At 41.6% G+C, this 16459-nt stretch overlaps 1 protein-coding gene across 4 annotated transcripts; it reads right to left on the bottom strand.

Annotated features, from left to right (window-relative positions):
- Window positions 1-927: 927 nt before the first annotated feature.
- Window positions 928-15992, bottom strand: slc16a13 (solute carrier family 16 member 13). 4 transcript variants are annotated; one of them, XR_014032132.1, is made up of 7 exons: window positions 14747-14942; window positions 9399-9649; window positions 9160-9303; window positions 8825-9081; window positions 6333-6858; window positions 2343-2891; window positions 928-2277 (listed from the first exon to the last, which is right to left on the bottom strand). XR_014032132.1 is itself a non-coding variant. In XM_081393282.1 (6 exons), exons 2-6 carry the CDS (start codon window positions 9631-9633, stop codon window positions 2539-2541), a joined length of 1515 nt encoding a protein of 504 aa, XP_081249408.1. In that variant the 5' UTR covers window positions 9634-9649; window positions 14747-14893; the 3' UTR covers window positions 929-2538. The 4 variants fall into 4 exon arrangements, 3 of the variants coding, with proteins under 3 accessions (XP_081249408.1, XP_081249409.1, XP_081249410.1); XM_081393282.1 differs by having other exon boundaries at window positions 929-2891; window positions 14747-14893; XM_081393283.1 differs by lacking the exons at window positions 928-2277; window positions 14747-14942 and adding an exon at window positions 15879-15992 and having other exon boundaries at window positions 2406-2891.
- Window positions 15993-16459: the final 467 nt, after the last annotated feature.

Raw genomic sequence — 16459 nt, 5'->3', positions numbered from 1 at the left:
GTATAATGTTACAAATGATTTATATTTTAAACAAATGCAATTTTTTTTCTATTCATCAAAGAATCCTGAAAAAAAAAAAAGTTTCATGAGCAGAAAATCGGCTGAAAATTCAGCTTTGATCACAGGAATAAATTACATTTTAAAACATATTAAAATAGTAAACAGTTATTTGAAATTGTAATAATATTTCACAAAATGACTAAATTTGATCAAACAAATGCAGCCCTGGTAAGCTTAAGAGACATTTTTAATTAACCACATTAAAGTCTACTTAACACAGATTTATTTGTTTCAATAAAACCCAACTGTTTTACCACACAGTGCTCTTCCAGGAAAATTAAAGCATAACAGGCACATGAATATCGGCTGGTGAAAGGTAAAACTACCTGATCGGCTCAGATTGGAAATTTCACTCAACCTTCCAACTAGATCAAAAGTCAACTAGCATTCTAAAGCTATAAAGCTCAAAGAACCAGATGATGAAATGTTTAATGTCATTGCCCTGCTTAAGCAAACCAATGCTACTACTAGACCAACTGTGACTGAACTGCATTGCTGACTTTATAATGCTACTGAACTGATCCAACCTCAAGAAGAGTTTCACTTCTCATGCTATGCCAGCAAACTGAGGTCTATAGGCTAAGACGTGTGTGTGTGTGTGTGTGTGTGTCACTTCTCATGCTATGCCTGCAAACTGAGGTCTATTGGTTAAACCGTGTGTGTGTGTGTGTGTGGCCAATCTCAAGGCAATAAGAGCCTCTCACATGAGAAAGCAAGTCTGGCAGTGACTGATCTCTTTGAGTCTCAGTCTATGAAGATTAAGGCTCACGTGTTTGGTTTTATGAAAAGTGCGTCTTTAAAACAGCATTACCGACTAGTATTCAAAGGGTTTTCCGTGTGAAGTAGAGAACTAACAAGGTTGAAATTAATATACAATAGTAAATCTCTTTTATTATGTCAAATAAAATGTTGAAACAAACAAAAAATGCTTTGAAGAACACAATTTGTAACACACTTTGGTCAATGATTCATAAGTGAATTTGTTTTTAGTCAGCGACCTCTGTGGATAAAGCATGTCAATATTCTGAGACCTTGAGCTTGAACATCACAGTGAAAACCCTTCACATTAGGCAAAATCCCCATCATAAAATATTTAAAAATATGCACAGTTTTAAAGATATCACTGAAATACACAAAAGATGCAATTTGACCCCGAAAAGACAACATCAATTGTCTCGGACAATGCAAAAGAACATCTTGAAAACATATTTCTCCATATGCAACACAAGAAAAGCTGAAATCAAGTAAATGTAAGTAAGTGTGTGTGAAAGAGTGAAAGAATGATGCTCTACCTCAGGAGCTGAACAGGATTAGCATTGCTACGTTAGCATTAGCTTGATCCTGTCTTTGTATACTATTACTAGCCTCTAGCACCAAACAAGAAAATGTTTTGCCTTTATCTTAGCTTTTGCTTGATGTGACAACATGTCTGACATGTGATGACCAAGCGGTTAAAAGCTTGGAATTGAGAAAGTTCTTGCTAGCAGCAAACATGTTTGACTAGCCTTCAATACAAAACGCAATAACTGCGATTAATAAAAACCACAAACCTCATTCACTCCACCAAACTTCATAATCAGATTCCTGTCAGAGAGTGCCAGAGGTCAAACATGACACCATAACTTACAATCCAAAAAATTCTAATAAAATAAAAATATGATTTTATAAATAAATAGAATTTATGCTTAGCATAGCATACTTCTCCAAAATAAATCAGCGTTATGGTGTCAGATAGTAATAACATTGTATTTAATATACAGTGCCCTCCATAAATTCAGAAATGGCCAAGCAAAAGAGGACTTTTAAGACAATATCGGCACAAATCCTTATTTTGTGATGATTTTGCATTGACTATGAAAAGATATTGTATTCAATTAAAAATATTGACTTCTACAGAGCCCCAAAAGGGACATGGTGAGGAGGAAAAACATGACATTTTTTTGCGTTCCCAGACAAACGTTGCATTCGCTCCCAAAGAACTGGTACGCAAACACATTCACTAGAGAAACCAAAATATTTACTAACAAAAAAAAAAAAAAAAAACTATAAAAGTATCTCAATGATACTAAAATAACACTGCACAGCTGCTGGTGTTTGTATATTGCCATTATTATATAATCAAAAATAACAGCAATATTGCTGGTCTTAAATGATAATCAAAGCTACTTTATTACACTTAGGCCATGATAAGGATTTATGCTGATTGAAATTAGTGCCCTCTCTTAAAGTTATACAATAGGACAATACTGTATAACTTTGAGAGGGCACTGATTTCATAGTGCATGTCTAAAAAACATGGTTTTATATATATATTATTTGGCATTGGGGAAATCTCACCAACTTGTACTTATACCACATTTTGCAGTAAAACTTTTAGTGGATAATTTCATAAAACCATTTTGGCCAAGATATCCTGTTTGATATAATGCAAATATCCTTTCAAAAAACACCATTAGGTATAATCTAACATCACAAAAATCATAATATTTCCTTTAAATTAGTCAGATGAATCATTTCCTGAGGTATTTCTTCTCGCTCTTGCTCTGGATGTGTAACATCTCTCTTAGAACAGATCTTTAACTCTTTTTCTGAGTAAGGCGTATCATCCACGGGGCACAGTTTCTCAGAAACAGAGTCGGAGGTAGTTGGTTTGAGTAGTCCATCTTCAATGGAGCAATCCTGAGACTTCTTCTTCGACGGTGATGGGGGTGGAGGGGCCGTACAAGACCAGAAATAGGGAAGAGTCATTGTAACCAACGTACCTGACACGAGGAAAGCACCAGCAGTGATGAAAGATGCCGTGTATGTCCCAGTGTAGTCCTTCAGCCAGCCTAGGAGAAAACACAAATGGAGATGGAACAATCATTTCAATGCTGACTGGGAATTTAAAGAGCTGAATCAATGTAACTATTCATTTTCTTCTATTGGCCCGACGCTGGTCATGTGTGTGATGCTGGCCAATAGTGAGCCTACATTCTGACCAAGCGGCAACCTCCCTGTCTCTCTCTTGAAACCAACACGGAAGTGAATTCAACGTCAGTTCATCAACTGGCCGCTTGAGGCTGGGTGCAGAAGTGAGTCAAATCTATATCTCCCCCATGTTAAAATGCCCAACTTTACAGCAGAAAAAAAACATGTTTACAGCCTGGTTTTGGTCTATATAGCTTATTTTTCCCTTCATGACAACTGTGAGGGGGGTGATTTTTTTTATAACTCTCCGTTTAAACTATATTAAGCCTTAAAATTTCTGCATAATTAAGGGTGTCCACTTTTGAGTGACAGGTGGATTCCCGCTGCAGTGGTCATTAGTCATCATTAGCCGTTTGTCTGCTGTTTGTTAGCCGTCACGTTACCTCAGCTCATTGCCTGACTGTAAAAATAAATAAATTCGGGAGTGACGCGCTGCCAAGATGGCGACGGTCGGCCACGCCCACTTTAGGCTTCAAAAACGGTCTTCAGAAACCTACAGGTGACGTCACGGACACTACGTCCATATTTTTTTACAGTCTATGGTTCTGACGTACAACACAGAAGCGCTGCGCTGTTACACTACATGAACTCACTCAGAGGCCCACACAGGAGATATGAATTGTTGAACAAAGTTGTTATTTTTGTTTTTTTTGCGCACAAAAAGTATTCTCATCGCTTGATAAACTTATGGTTGAGCCCAGGGGCGATTCTAGGATTTTCATTTTAGGGGTGCTCAGCCCCCAATGAAGGTATGATAAAAAAAAAAAAAGTTAGTTTATGGTCTAATGCTCATTATTAACTAGTTACATTCATTCATCCAGTAACATGCATATGGCAGGGTTTTATAATCAATGAGGTACCGAATGTGAGGTATTTAGGGGTAATAACATAAATAACATGCTCCCCCGAGAAAATTTTGATTTCTCTGATCTACATATGTGCATTTTTAGATGTTTTGAAGGCCAAAAAAATTGGATAACAATAGCTTTAAAATCATGTACCGGCAGCTGTTTTTTTTCTCTCCTCATCAGCATCACACTCTTTTTTCTCTTTGTTTTTATCTTGCTCTGTCTTTTCCCCTCCTAAAGCTGAGCTTTGACTGATATAGGCTTTTCATTTTTGTCTGTCATTGAAGAAGGTAAACATTGGGTCAACTGATAGGTTGATTTATGAATCATTTTCTCAGACAAAGCTACCAGGAAAGCTAGGTAACTAAGTTTATTAAATTCATTCACAATATGTACACATTCATTATTGATCTAGGCCTAATACATGGCCATAGACAGGGCTTTATAATCAAAGAGGTCATAAATTTGAGGTTGTTATGGGGTTACACATTTTTATTTCTCTGATATGTGCATTTCAAGACGTTTGAAGGCCAAAAAAGGATAAGAAATAGATTTAAAACCTGCTCTCTCCTCATCTCCATTACTCTGTCTTTTTCTCTCAGTCTCCTCATCTTGCCCTGTCTCTTCCCCTCCTAAAGCTGAACTTTTTTAATTTACTGAAGGCTACAAATTGTATTATATTAATTCTCAACATGTACACATGCATTATTAATCTTGTGCCTATGAAAACGACTTTGTTAATGTTTCTTGTCCCCTCACAATGACATAATTACACGTTATATAGGCCTATTTTCAGCTCAAAATGGCGAAATTAGACAAAAGTTTATTAGTTTTCTAATTATTTTTGTCATTCGTTTAACATTTATGACCTAAAAAACTGTCAAATATAAAATGTTTAGTTTAGCTACTTACATCTTCTTAACTCGCACTTGACCGTAAACTGAAGCGTCAGTCGTGCTGCTAAAACTCGCGCTCAGCAGCTTCTGCGAACACGCATTTGTGTAGCCTACACTTAATCACAAATGTTTAGGGGGCCGAGGCAGAAGTTTAAAAAGGGCCTAGTGACGCCTTGGTTCTCACTCTGCGAGTGTTTCGCGCTGGATGACGGTCGTGCTGAGCGGTGCAGGTACAGAGGAGAAGTAGAAGAAGAGAAGAGGATTACACCATTTGCTAAGCGGGGATGTTTTCATTTTCATCCGTAACACATAGCCTACATTTTAAACCACAAACTACAGAGTAGCCTATGTTTTGGACATTATTTAACCTTGTCAAAGACAAACAACATTTTTAGAATAACAACATTTCTTACTCCAAGTTTTAGGGGTGCTGAGCTCCAAAAAAGGGGCTAGCCTCGCCCATGGTTGAGCCACTGTAGTCACTTGGACTATTTTAAACATTGTCTTTACTAACTTTCTGAGCCGGCAAGTTTCAATAGGGCTTGGGCGTCGTGACGTCATACTTGGCGTGGCGGCCATGTTGATGGCCTCGCGAATGTAAACATACAGCAAGTCAACGAGGAGAAGCAGAGTTGGGAGAAAGAAAAAAGATGTTAAAATCCCGAAAAGGATGTGGAATTTACGGGGATACGTTAAATAGGGAAGCAAGGGACCAGTATGTGGACAAAATCGGCAAAAAAAGTGTAGTTAGTAGCTGTCAACCCTCCCGTTTTTTCCGGGTTTATCACGTATTTGAGCTCTTTTCCCGCTGTCTTCCCGTTTTAGTATTTACCTATAAAATATCCCGAAAAATTACAATTTCAACATTCATCTTTCTGTTGCTATCCCTCTGCAAAACTGCAGCATTAACTATGCGAGTTGTGAAGCTAGGTCTAACGTGACTTTGCATACAGATTGGCATGAAATCGTGCTCTCACAACAACCACGCTGTTATCTAAAAAAAGGCCAATATCACGCTAAGGTTGCCTTCAAGTAAGCAAAACGATGCTTTGAAAACATCTGTTTTTCTGGAAGGGCAAGGGGTTAGCAACAGGACAACAGTACAGAGACTGACAGGTCCGATGGAAGGGCTAACATTAATGTCATGATAGTAAGTTATTAAAATACGGGATATTTTACAGGAAAATTTGTCCACATAACTTACTGGTCCCTGGTTTCCCTATTTAACGTATCCCCGTAAATTCCACATCCTTTTCGGGATTTTAACATCTTTTTTCTTTCTCCCAACTCTGCTTCTCCTCGTTGACTTGCTGTATGTTTACATTCGCGAGGCCATCAACATGGCCGCCACGCCAAGTATGACGTCACGACGCCCAAGCCCTATTACAGAGAAGCCTATGGAGGAGTGATTCAGCTCTGAGATTTAATCAAAAATATCCTTATTTGTGTTCTGAAGATGAACGAGAGTCTTACGGGGTTGGAGCAACATGAGGGCGAGTGATTATTACTGACAGAATTTTCATTTTTGGGTGATTATGATAATCTTATGAGCTCCTACCAGACAGTGGTGCTCCCAGAAGCCCTCCAACGCTCTCAATGAGCTGCAGGAGACCGAGGGCTCCCAGCACTCGCTCGATGCCTACGATCTCCGGCACCACCGCGAAGGCCAGCGGCGTCATCGCTCCTGCGCAGAACCCATAGGCCACACTCACAACCAGCAGTCCTGAGTAACTCACAGCAGCAGGAATGAGCATCAGAAACAGGCCCAGAAACCCAGTCCACACCACCAGCATGTGGGGCATCCGCATTTTGCCCAGATCCGAGGCCCAACCGGAGGCTACGCGGCCCACGATATCTGCCACACCGGTTACAGAGATCACAAAGGCTGCCTGGTACTCAGTGAAGTCAATGTTACGGCTGTGGGCCACCAGATGAACGTAGGGGATGAAGTAGCCCGCATTGAAGAAGGTGATGGCCACGGCATAAGTGAGGAAGCCTCGGTGTGAAAGCAGGGAGAGCTCGAAGCACTCGTAGATACGGGAGGGTAAAGAAGAGCATCTGTTGAGGTTGGTCGAGTTTTCAGTCTGAGAAAAGCACAAAAAGAAATTATTAATCATGGCCTTCCTGATATTGTTCGAGGCTTAGACTCGCTGTCCCAGTTTAAAACTAGATTAAAGACACATCTCTTTAGCCAAGCATTCACATAATACTTACCTTTTATACTACAGTTGAATCAGATTGAATGCATTAATATTATGAACAGCAGCTACGCTAATTATTTCCCATCTGCTTTTCTGTTGTTATCTCGGGACGCTAGTAAATAGAGTTCGTCAGCTCCAGTTTGTATCCAGCCTCTCATGGAAACTTCAGATGCCCCACCACCCGTGAAGAGACGACTCGACGCCGTCGATATGTTTATGCCCTAAGTTAAGTCTTGATTAACTAACTGTATTTTTCTATGTACATTTCTGAAATGCACTTTCTGTAAAGCTGCTTTGAAACAATATGTATTGTGAAAAGCGCTATACAAAGAAATTTGAATTGAATTTAATTGAATTAATCACTGTAATATAAATATTAGGGGTGTAACAGTACATGTATTAGTCCCCGAACCATCACGGTTTGGTAAATACAGACAGTTATAGACGATCCATACTCCAGTCCAGAAGGGGTGCGTGCGGTAATGCAATGCTGTTTGCTAACCGCCATAACAGGAAAAAGAGCAGAAGAAGAAGAGACGATCTACGCACCAACCCAAAACAAGAGTTCAGATGGCACGCAAGAGCTTGCTAGTAGCCTATACGCTGAGTTTCATTTAATTTTTGTGACGTGCTCCACAAACTTCACGGAAAGGAAACCGGGACGGCTGTTTGTTTTCTTTATTACACAAAAGCCAAATGTTTTGCTTTTATTGTGAGTGTACACTGTAAGCTCGCGCTCGATCGGCCCAATGGAGGCACCCGACCAGCGCGGAAGGTCTTAACGTGTTACTGTCCTTTTCTCGAGGCAAAGTATTTTTTGATTAAATGCAATACATTTGAATATGTATTCTCTCGTTATTACATCTGACTCCATAAATGAAAAGGTTTTAAGATATCTTTGGATCATTAATTGTGAGCGAATGTTTGACTATTCCTTTTAACTCTTTAATGAAAATAATGTCAAAGTCAATTAGAATGATCAAATGTAACAATTTATAATGTCAGGTAAATCATGCCAATTTCATAATCAATTCAAAGATAATCAATACTAAACATCAAATGCTCTGGAATAGAGAGAAGATGCAAACCCAACATTAAGAAATACATGAGGCTGAGAGATCTCACTCTCAGCCTCACGGGCGAATCTGAGTTACAGAAAAGGCCTTGAACTCCCTGCTGCATTTCATTAAATAGACAAACCTCTTTCACATGGAAACGTGTGCTAACAAAAGAAATTTGCATTCAGAGGTTACACCTTTGGGTGTGTGTGACCATTTGTCTAGAGGCCAACCCCTCCCTGTGTGTCAGTTATCCATAAACTCTTAAAAACCTTATTATTCTTACATTCACAAAATAAAAAATAGACCATACAGTTTCAAATTATGTCTTACTCTTATCTATGACCATAAATGATGGGAGTATTTTAAGTTGTTTTCACAAAAAAGCCTAATATTAAACTTTGTGCATCCATTGTCACCGCATATTAATGAACTCTCACGCGCAAAGAAAATGACAGTGAAAGCTACAGTACGAACAATACGTTAATCAAACCAAAAAGTTTGCATTTTACTGGGAAGCATTGCTCAATCGATCAATTAGAGCAACAAATCAACAATTCCTTAATTTGTTAGTTGGGCGGACATGTAAATGCACCGAACTCGTATCGAACCGTGAGCCCAAAACCGAGGAACGTTCCGAACCGTGACTTCTGTGTACCATTACACCCCTAATAAATAAAAATAATTTATTTTAAATAAAAAAATGTATATAATTGCATTATTCTAATATGTTTCAATTATTAATTGTTCAATTGATCAATTAATGTAATTGTATTGATCAGAGCACATACCTTTTCCACAACTTTTGGATTCCCTAGAGGTCGAATAAGAGCTCCACAAGCGATCATGTTGAAGCTGAGGCCTCCGAGGATAAGCAAGGCCCCACGCCAGGCGTAAACTTCCACTAGATACTGAAAAAGCGGGGAGAAGGCGAAAGAGGCAAGACCGACGCCTGTGAAGCCCAGGCCCATGGCTAGAGATCTCCGCATGGTGAAATACTGCATCACTGACGCGACAGTAGGGGTGAAGACCAGCGCCCAGCCTAAACCTGACATCGAGAGGAACAACACCAATCAGGATCCTGAAGCTGGCTAATATTAAAGACACTATTTACAAGAGCATCTACCTGAAATGAATCCCATGGTCATGTAAAGATGCAAAAGAGATGTTGCCTGGGAAGCCAGAATGAATCCCAGGCCTGAGAGGAATCCTCCCATCATAACAACTGGACGAGCTCCATACACATTACATGCGGCTGCCGCTATCGGACCTGTGTGCAGACATACGCAGTTAACATGTGCCACGACAAAATGTGGTTTTACCATATTGTGCTGGTCGTGAACGAATTTGTGCATATGAACTTACTCATTAGCTGTTGGATGGCCAACCCAATGGATGTTATCCAAGACACTGCCTGAGCACTCTCATCGAAGTACTGCACAAACTCCACGAAGAAGATGCCCAGACTGCGGATGATCCCAAACACCAGGGCGGATGTCACGAAAAGAGACCCCACCACCACCCAGCCCCAACCCCCGTCAGGTGCCGCCATCAGCGGGGACGACTGCTGCGTTTCCGGCCTCTCTTGGGGCTTTTCCATCTTTGCACTGAAGAGACTGATTAAAGAGACCATGATTTGAAAGTCCTGATTTTGTTTTTGGAATCTATTAGAAGAGGTTTTCATGCCCTGCCCCTTTATTTTTGTTTATGCCTTAGGCTGGAATTATTTAAATGAGGGAGATCAGAAACAGTGCTTACTGATATAGAGAAAAATAGTGTCTTTGTGCTTTGTAACTGTCTATGTAAGACCTGTTTCATGCTCAAACAGCAACATTACACACTAAAGAAAGTTGAAAATGAAAAAAAGTTTTCTGAAATGTTATATCTAAATATGAAAATTAGCTATTAGGCAATTAAATGTGCAATAATTTGCATACATTTCCAGAAAAAAAAAATATGAACACTGAATTAAGCCAGGTTTTAAAAAAAATGTTTCATTTTATTGACGTATTAGAGTTAAAGGAGCTTTCTTTTTATTACACTATAAATCTGAAAATACTGTCAGAAAATAATAAAATGTATAAAATCAGGCAAATTACATATGTAAACCCCTCAGTAAAAGCCTTCAGAATATAGATATGAATAAAACTGTAAAGTTTGGTGTATGTAAAGGTGCTGAAATGGAGATTCAGTGCAGGAGAAAAAAAAATTATTTAGAGAAAACGGCCTTTAAAGATATTTATTGTAATTGAAATCTACAGAAGCAAATAGATAAAGCAACACTTAAAAGTGTACTTTGAATGTTTTTTTTGTTTTTGTTTTTTTTTGTTTTTTTCACTAGTTTGAAACAACACTTCATTAAAACCCAAATTGCCCAAAATTATCTTGATGGACAAAACGTGTAAATATCATAAACTTTTGTTGATCACAGAGCTTGCTTTTAGCAATAATCCAAAAGCCTATGGGTAATACCTGCACTGTAATTTTTTTTGTTTGTTTGTTTATTTTACAGATGTTAATAATGTACAACAACATTTGAGGACGTGTGAATATTGTCAGATGTTAATTTGTGCTCGTGTACATTTGTCATGATTCTTGTCTTGTGTTCCACTTGTTTTGTGTGTTCTTTTGTCATTTCCTGTCTTGTGCTGAGTTTTGTAGTCCTTTGTAGTTTTTCTAGTTTATTAGTATCCCCAGGTGTTTCTCATTAGCCACACCCCCTTGTTATCTTGTTTAGCTTGTTGGTCCCTGTGTATTTATAGCCCTTGTGTTTCACTTGTTACTTTGTCAGTTGTTGTACATGTAAGGGTTGCTTCTAGATCTTGTCATGCTCATGGTTTTGTTTCTTTTTCCCTGAAGTTCTTTATTATTTGTTCTATGTTTAATTCATTAAAAAACTTGCGCTTAGATCCTTGCTTCCGCCTGCTTTCTCCGGCACATTACAGAACAACTGACCGACTATGGATCTAGCAAGTACTAGCTGGGACCCACTGAGCAAAATTTGTTCTATTTTTCAAGATGATCGCAGCATCGAAAGTTATGTGGAGGAGTTCCTTTTTTATAGTCATCTCGTTCCTGGGAACGAGGCTAGGCTGAAGGACTGTTTCTGGAGTGGACTAGAACAGGACATTAGCTTAAATTTACCAGAGGAAGACCCCAGCTGGACCCTGGTACAGTACATTGACTTTGTCCTGCAGTTTTGTGGTTCCCCCTTCACTGTAGGGGAGGTGGAGAAACTTCACGCCAGTCCAGCCGAGCCTGCACTTCACGCCAGTCCAGCCGAGCCTGCACATCATGCCATACCAGCCAAGCCTGCACGTCACGTCGCTTCTGCTGATCCAGAGACCGTTCACGTCGCTTCTGCTGATCCAGAGACTGTTCACGTCGCTTCTGCTGATCCAGAGACTGTTCACGTCGCTTCTGCTGATCCAGAGACTGTTCACGTCGCTTCTGCCGATCCAGAGACTGTTCACGTCGCTTCTGCTGATCTAAAGACTGTTCACGTCGCTTCTGCTGATCCAGAGACTGTTCTTGTCGCTTCTGCTGATCCAGAGACTGTTCACGTCGCTTCTGCTGATCCAGAGACCGTTCACGTCGCTTCTGCTGATCCAGAGACCGTTCACGTCGCTTCTGCTGATCCAGAGACCGTTCACGTCGCTTCTGCTGATCCAGAGACCGTTCACGTCGCTTCTGCTGATCCAGAGACCGTTCACGTCGCTTCTGCTGATCCAGAGACCGTTCACGTCGCTTCTGCTGATCCAGAGACCGTTCACGTCGCTTCTGCTGATCCAGAGACTGTTCACGTCGCTTCTGCTGATCCAGAGACTGTTCACGTCGCTTCTGCTGATCTAGAGACTGTTCACGTCGCTTCTGCTGATCCAGAGATTGTTCATGTCGCTTCTGCTAATCTAGAGACTGCTCACGTCACTTCTGCCGATCCAGAGTCTATCGGTAGTCTAGCCGAGCCTGCACTTCACGCCAGCCCAGAGTCTCCTTCGCCGCTGGTCCTGCCCAGTTCAGAGTCTCCTTCGCCGCTGGTCCTGCCCAGTTCAGAGTCTTTTTCGCCGCTGGTCCTGCCCAGCTCAGAGTCTCCTTCGCCGCTGGTCCTGCCCAGCTCAGAGTCTCCTTCGCCGCTGGTCCTGCCCAGCTCAAAGCCCTCTTCGCAGCTGGTCCTGCCCAGCTCAAAGCCCTCTTTGCCGCTGGTCCTGCCCAGCTCAAAGCCCTCTTCGCCGCTGGTCCTGCCCAGCTCAAAGCCCTCTTCGCCGCTGGTCCTGCCCAGCTCAAAGCCCTCTTCGCCGCTGGTCCTGCCCAGCTCAGAGCCTTCTTCGCCGCTGGTCCTGCCCAGCTCAGAGCCTTCTTCGCCGCTGGTCCTGCCCAGCTCAGAGCCTTCTTCGCCGCTGGTCCTGCCCAGCTCAGAGCCTTCTTCGCCGCTGGTCCTGCCCAGTTCAGAGCCTTCTTCGCCGCTGGTCCTGCCCAGCTCAGAGCCTTCTTCGCCGCTGGTCCTGCCCAGCTCAGAGCCTTCTTCGCCGCTGGTCCTGCCCAGCTCAGAGCCTTCTTCGCCGCTGGTCCTGCCCAGCTCAGAGCCTTCTTCGCCACTGGTCCTGCCCAGCTCAGAGCCCTCTTCGCCGCTGGTTCCGCCCAGTTCAGAGCCCTCTTCGCCGCTGGTTCCGCCCAGTTCAGAGCCCTCTTCGCCGCTGGTTCCGCCCAGTTCAGAACCCTGTTCGCCGCTGGTTCCGCCCAGTTCAGAGCCCTCTTCGCCGATTGTCTCGCACCGCTCAAAGCCCTCTTCACCGCTGGTCCCATCCAGCTCAGAGCCCGGGACTTTCCCCAAGTATTTTTTGGGGGGGGGCCAAAGGGCTCCGCCATGGCCACCCGAAGGGTCTTCACCGCCATGGCCACCTGAAGGGTCTTCACCGCCATGGCCACCTGAAGGGTCTTCACCGCCATGGCCACCCGAAGGGTCCTCACCGCCGTGGCCGCCCGAAGGGTCCTCACCGCCCTGGCCGCCCGAAGGTTCGTCTCCGCCGTGGCCGCCCGATGGTTCGTCTCCGCCGTGGCCGCCCGAAGGTTCGTCTCCGCCGTGGCCGCCCGAAGGTTCGTCTCCGCCGTGGCCGCCCGAAGGTTCGTCTCCGCCGTGGCCGCCCGAAGGTTCGTCTCCGCCGTGGCCGCCCGAAGGTTCGTCTCCGCCGTGGCCGCCCGAAGGTTCGTCTCCGCCGTGGCCGCCCGAAGGTTCGTCTCCGCCGTGGCCGCTCGAAGGTTCGTCTCCGCCGTGGCCGCCCGAAGGTTCGTCTCCGCCGTGGCCGCCCGAAGGTTCGTCTCCGCCCTGGCCGCCCGAAGGTTCGTCTCAGCCCTGGCCGCCCGAAGGTTCGTCTCAGCCCTGGCCGCCTGAAGGTTCGTCTCCGCCCTGGTCGCCTGCACTGCCTGCTCCGCCCTGGTCGCCTGCTCTGCCCTGGGCGCCTGCACTGCCTGCTCTGCCCTGGCCTCCCATCTTGCCGCAGTCTCCAGGTCCTCTGCCATTCCACGGACCTGGCCCTCCATCCCTCCCCCGTTCCGCCTCTGCTCCACCACCCTCCTTGACATTTATTTATTTTTTGTGGAGTGTCTGGAATCCACTCCTTAAAGGGGGGGCTCTGTCATGATTCTTGTCTTGTGTTCCACTTGTTTTGTGTGTTCTTTTGTCATTTCCTGTCTTGTGCTGAGTTTTGTAGTCCTTTGTAGTTTTTCTAGTTTATTAGTATCCCCAGGTGTTTCTCATTAGCCACACCCCCTTGTTATCTTGTTTAGCTTGTTGGTCCCTGTGTATTTATAGCCCTTGTGTTTCACTTGTTACTTTGTCAGTTGTTGTACATGTAAGGGTTGCTTCTAGATCTTGTCATGCTCATGGTTTTGTTTCTTTTTCCCTGAAGTTCTTTATTATTTGTTCTATGTTTAATTCATTAAAAAACTTGCGCTTAGATCCTTGCTTCCGCCTGCTTTCTCCGGCACATTACAACATTTATGATGAGAAACATTATGAATTTTTTTTTGAAAAATATGGAAATAAAAATGATTTTAAACATTTTATTTCGTTGCTTGATGTTAAATGTAAGTTTTAAAATACCGGTCTACAGGTGTACAAACTCGATCTCCGGATGTATAACATTAATTTTTATATAATGTAAATAAAAAAATAAAATAAAATAAAAAATCTGCTCACACGTGAAAATACGCCCAATGCAAATCAAAACAACAGTAATGGGTTAATAATAAATATTAATTAGGTAACGTGACCAAAGCTAATATTCAGGAAATAACTCTTGTGTAGTGACGTAGCACACCCATTCAATCATGTGTCGCTAGCATTGTTCATATTTAGCACACGAGATTTTACAGTGTCAGTGACACGATTTATTCACGAATTTATGGCGTTAATATCGATCAATACAAACGCAAACACATGGACTTGATTTTGCAGACCAAATGTGTTATTATAATTACAGTTGAGGCATATATTTTTATTGTGGACGTACCACACATACATTATTTGGCAGTAGTAGACATGTGTGTTACAATGAAACACTAAACATTAAGACAAACAGTATGAAACATTTCTGCTTACTGAATGACATGTAATATACAATCATTTGATAGTGCAAATTTTCGGGAAATGTTATCCGTTTCAAAATGCGATTGCTTCAGGTGAATGTGTCCAGAACAGATCAGTCGTTACTCACCCATAACCCAATCACCCCTTCTCCTTTCGAGTCATGATGATTAGGTCAAATCAGGTAAACATCTTCTTTTTTTAAATGCATAGACAACCGGTAAATATTGGTAAGCACATATCGATGGTGATTTTCGATTTGTTCATTAATTCACCTGCTGCTTGAATGACAGCATATACTGGTTTAGTTTCAGCGAAGCTCCGCCTCCAAAGCGCGCTCACGAGCTAGCATTTAAAGTTGAAAAAAAAAAAAAATTCAAGAACATAGTCTACCATCGATCACTTTATGAACCACAAGTGCACCAATAAGTCGACAATAACAGCATATTCTGCATTCTGTCATGCATTTAACTACTGTCACTCTGTCAGTAAAAGATTAACGTTATCTATGCCGGGTATGAACTAAATGCCCTCTAGCGACAGTTTCAGTTAATGGTTAGAGATATTATATCAGTTACCAAACACTTTAAAAATGCTAACATTTCTTAAAACAGCCCTGGGTTGTTTACTGGTCTAAACTGGTTTTAAACTGGAATGTTTAAAATGTGATTGTTCATGTGGGGTAAAGCAAAATCTATATTTTAAAATATTGTAAAAGAGTGTATATGTGTATTAGAGTAAATGCATACAAATGTGTGTATACACACACACACACACACACACACACACACACACATTTGTATTAATTTACTTATGAAATGAATGAATTTCTTTTGAACCTGGCTTAATTCAGTGTTTTTTGGAAATGTATGCAAATTAATGCACATTTAATTGCCTAATAATGCCTAATTTTCACATTTATAAATAACATTTCAGAAAACGTTTTTCATTTTCAACTGTCTTTAGTGTGTAATGTTGTTTGAGCATGAAAAAGGTCTTACATAGACAGTTTTTTAGACACTAGACACTATTTTTCTCTATATCAGTAAGCACTGTTTCTGAACTCCCTCATTTAAATAATTCCTGCCCAAGGCATATATATACTGTATATCAATCATACAAAATACATGTCCTTTTTTCATTGAATACTGCCCTGAATTAGATATATATAATATATAGTCCCCAAGACGAAAAAAAAAAAAAAAAAGCTGAATATATAAAAATTACCCCATACCTGATTCTTAAATACTGTGTGTCGTTACCTGGATGATCCACGGCTGTTGTTATGGTTGTTGTTGAGTCCCTTGTTTGTCCTGAGCAGTTAAACTGTCCAATGTTCTTCAGAAAAATCTTCCAGGTCCTGCAAATTCTTCAGTTTTTCAGCATCTTTTGCATGTTTGAACCTGTTTTCCAGCAGTGACTGTATGATTTTGAGATCCATCTTTTCTAACTGAGGACAATTGAAAGACTCAAACACAACTATTAACATTCACTGATGCTCCAGAAGGAAACACCATGCATTAAGAGCCGGGGGGTGGAAACTTTTTGAATTTGAAGATCAAGGTAAATTGTTCTTAATTTTGTCTTCCAAGAAACATGCAAGTATCTTCTGTTGCTTCCGAAGGACAGTACTACATAAATAAAAAATGATATTAACACAAAATAAGAATTTTGTTCATCCTGTTCAAAAGTTTTCACCCCCCGTCTCTTAATGCATCGTGTTTCCCTCTGGATTATCAGTGAATGTTTGAACCTTATAGTTACAGTTCACCCAAAAATTAAAACTCTGTCACACGTCAAGTGAACATGCTTGTACAAAAAGTAATTAATGACAGAATTTTCA

Source organism: Scardinius erythrophthalmus (genome assembly GCF_964197995.2).
Source record: "Scardinius erythrophthalmus genome assembly, chromosome: 2".
NCBI lineage: Eukaryota > Metazoa > Chordata > Actinopteri > Cypriniformes > Leuciscidae > Scardinius > Scardinius erythrophthalmus.
Note: the sequence above shows the minus strand (reverse complement) of the source record. Positions and strands in the feature narration are given on the sequence as shown.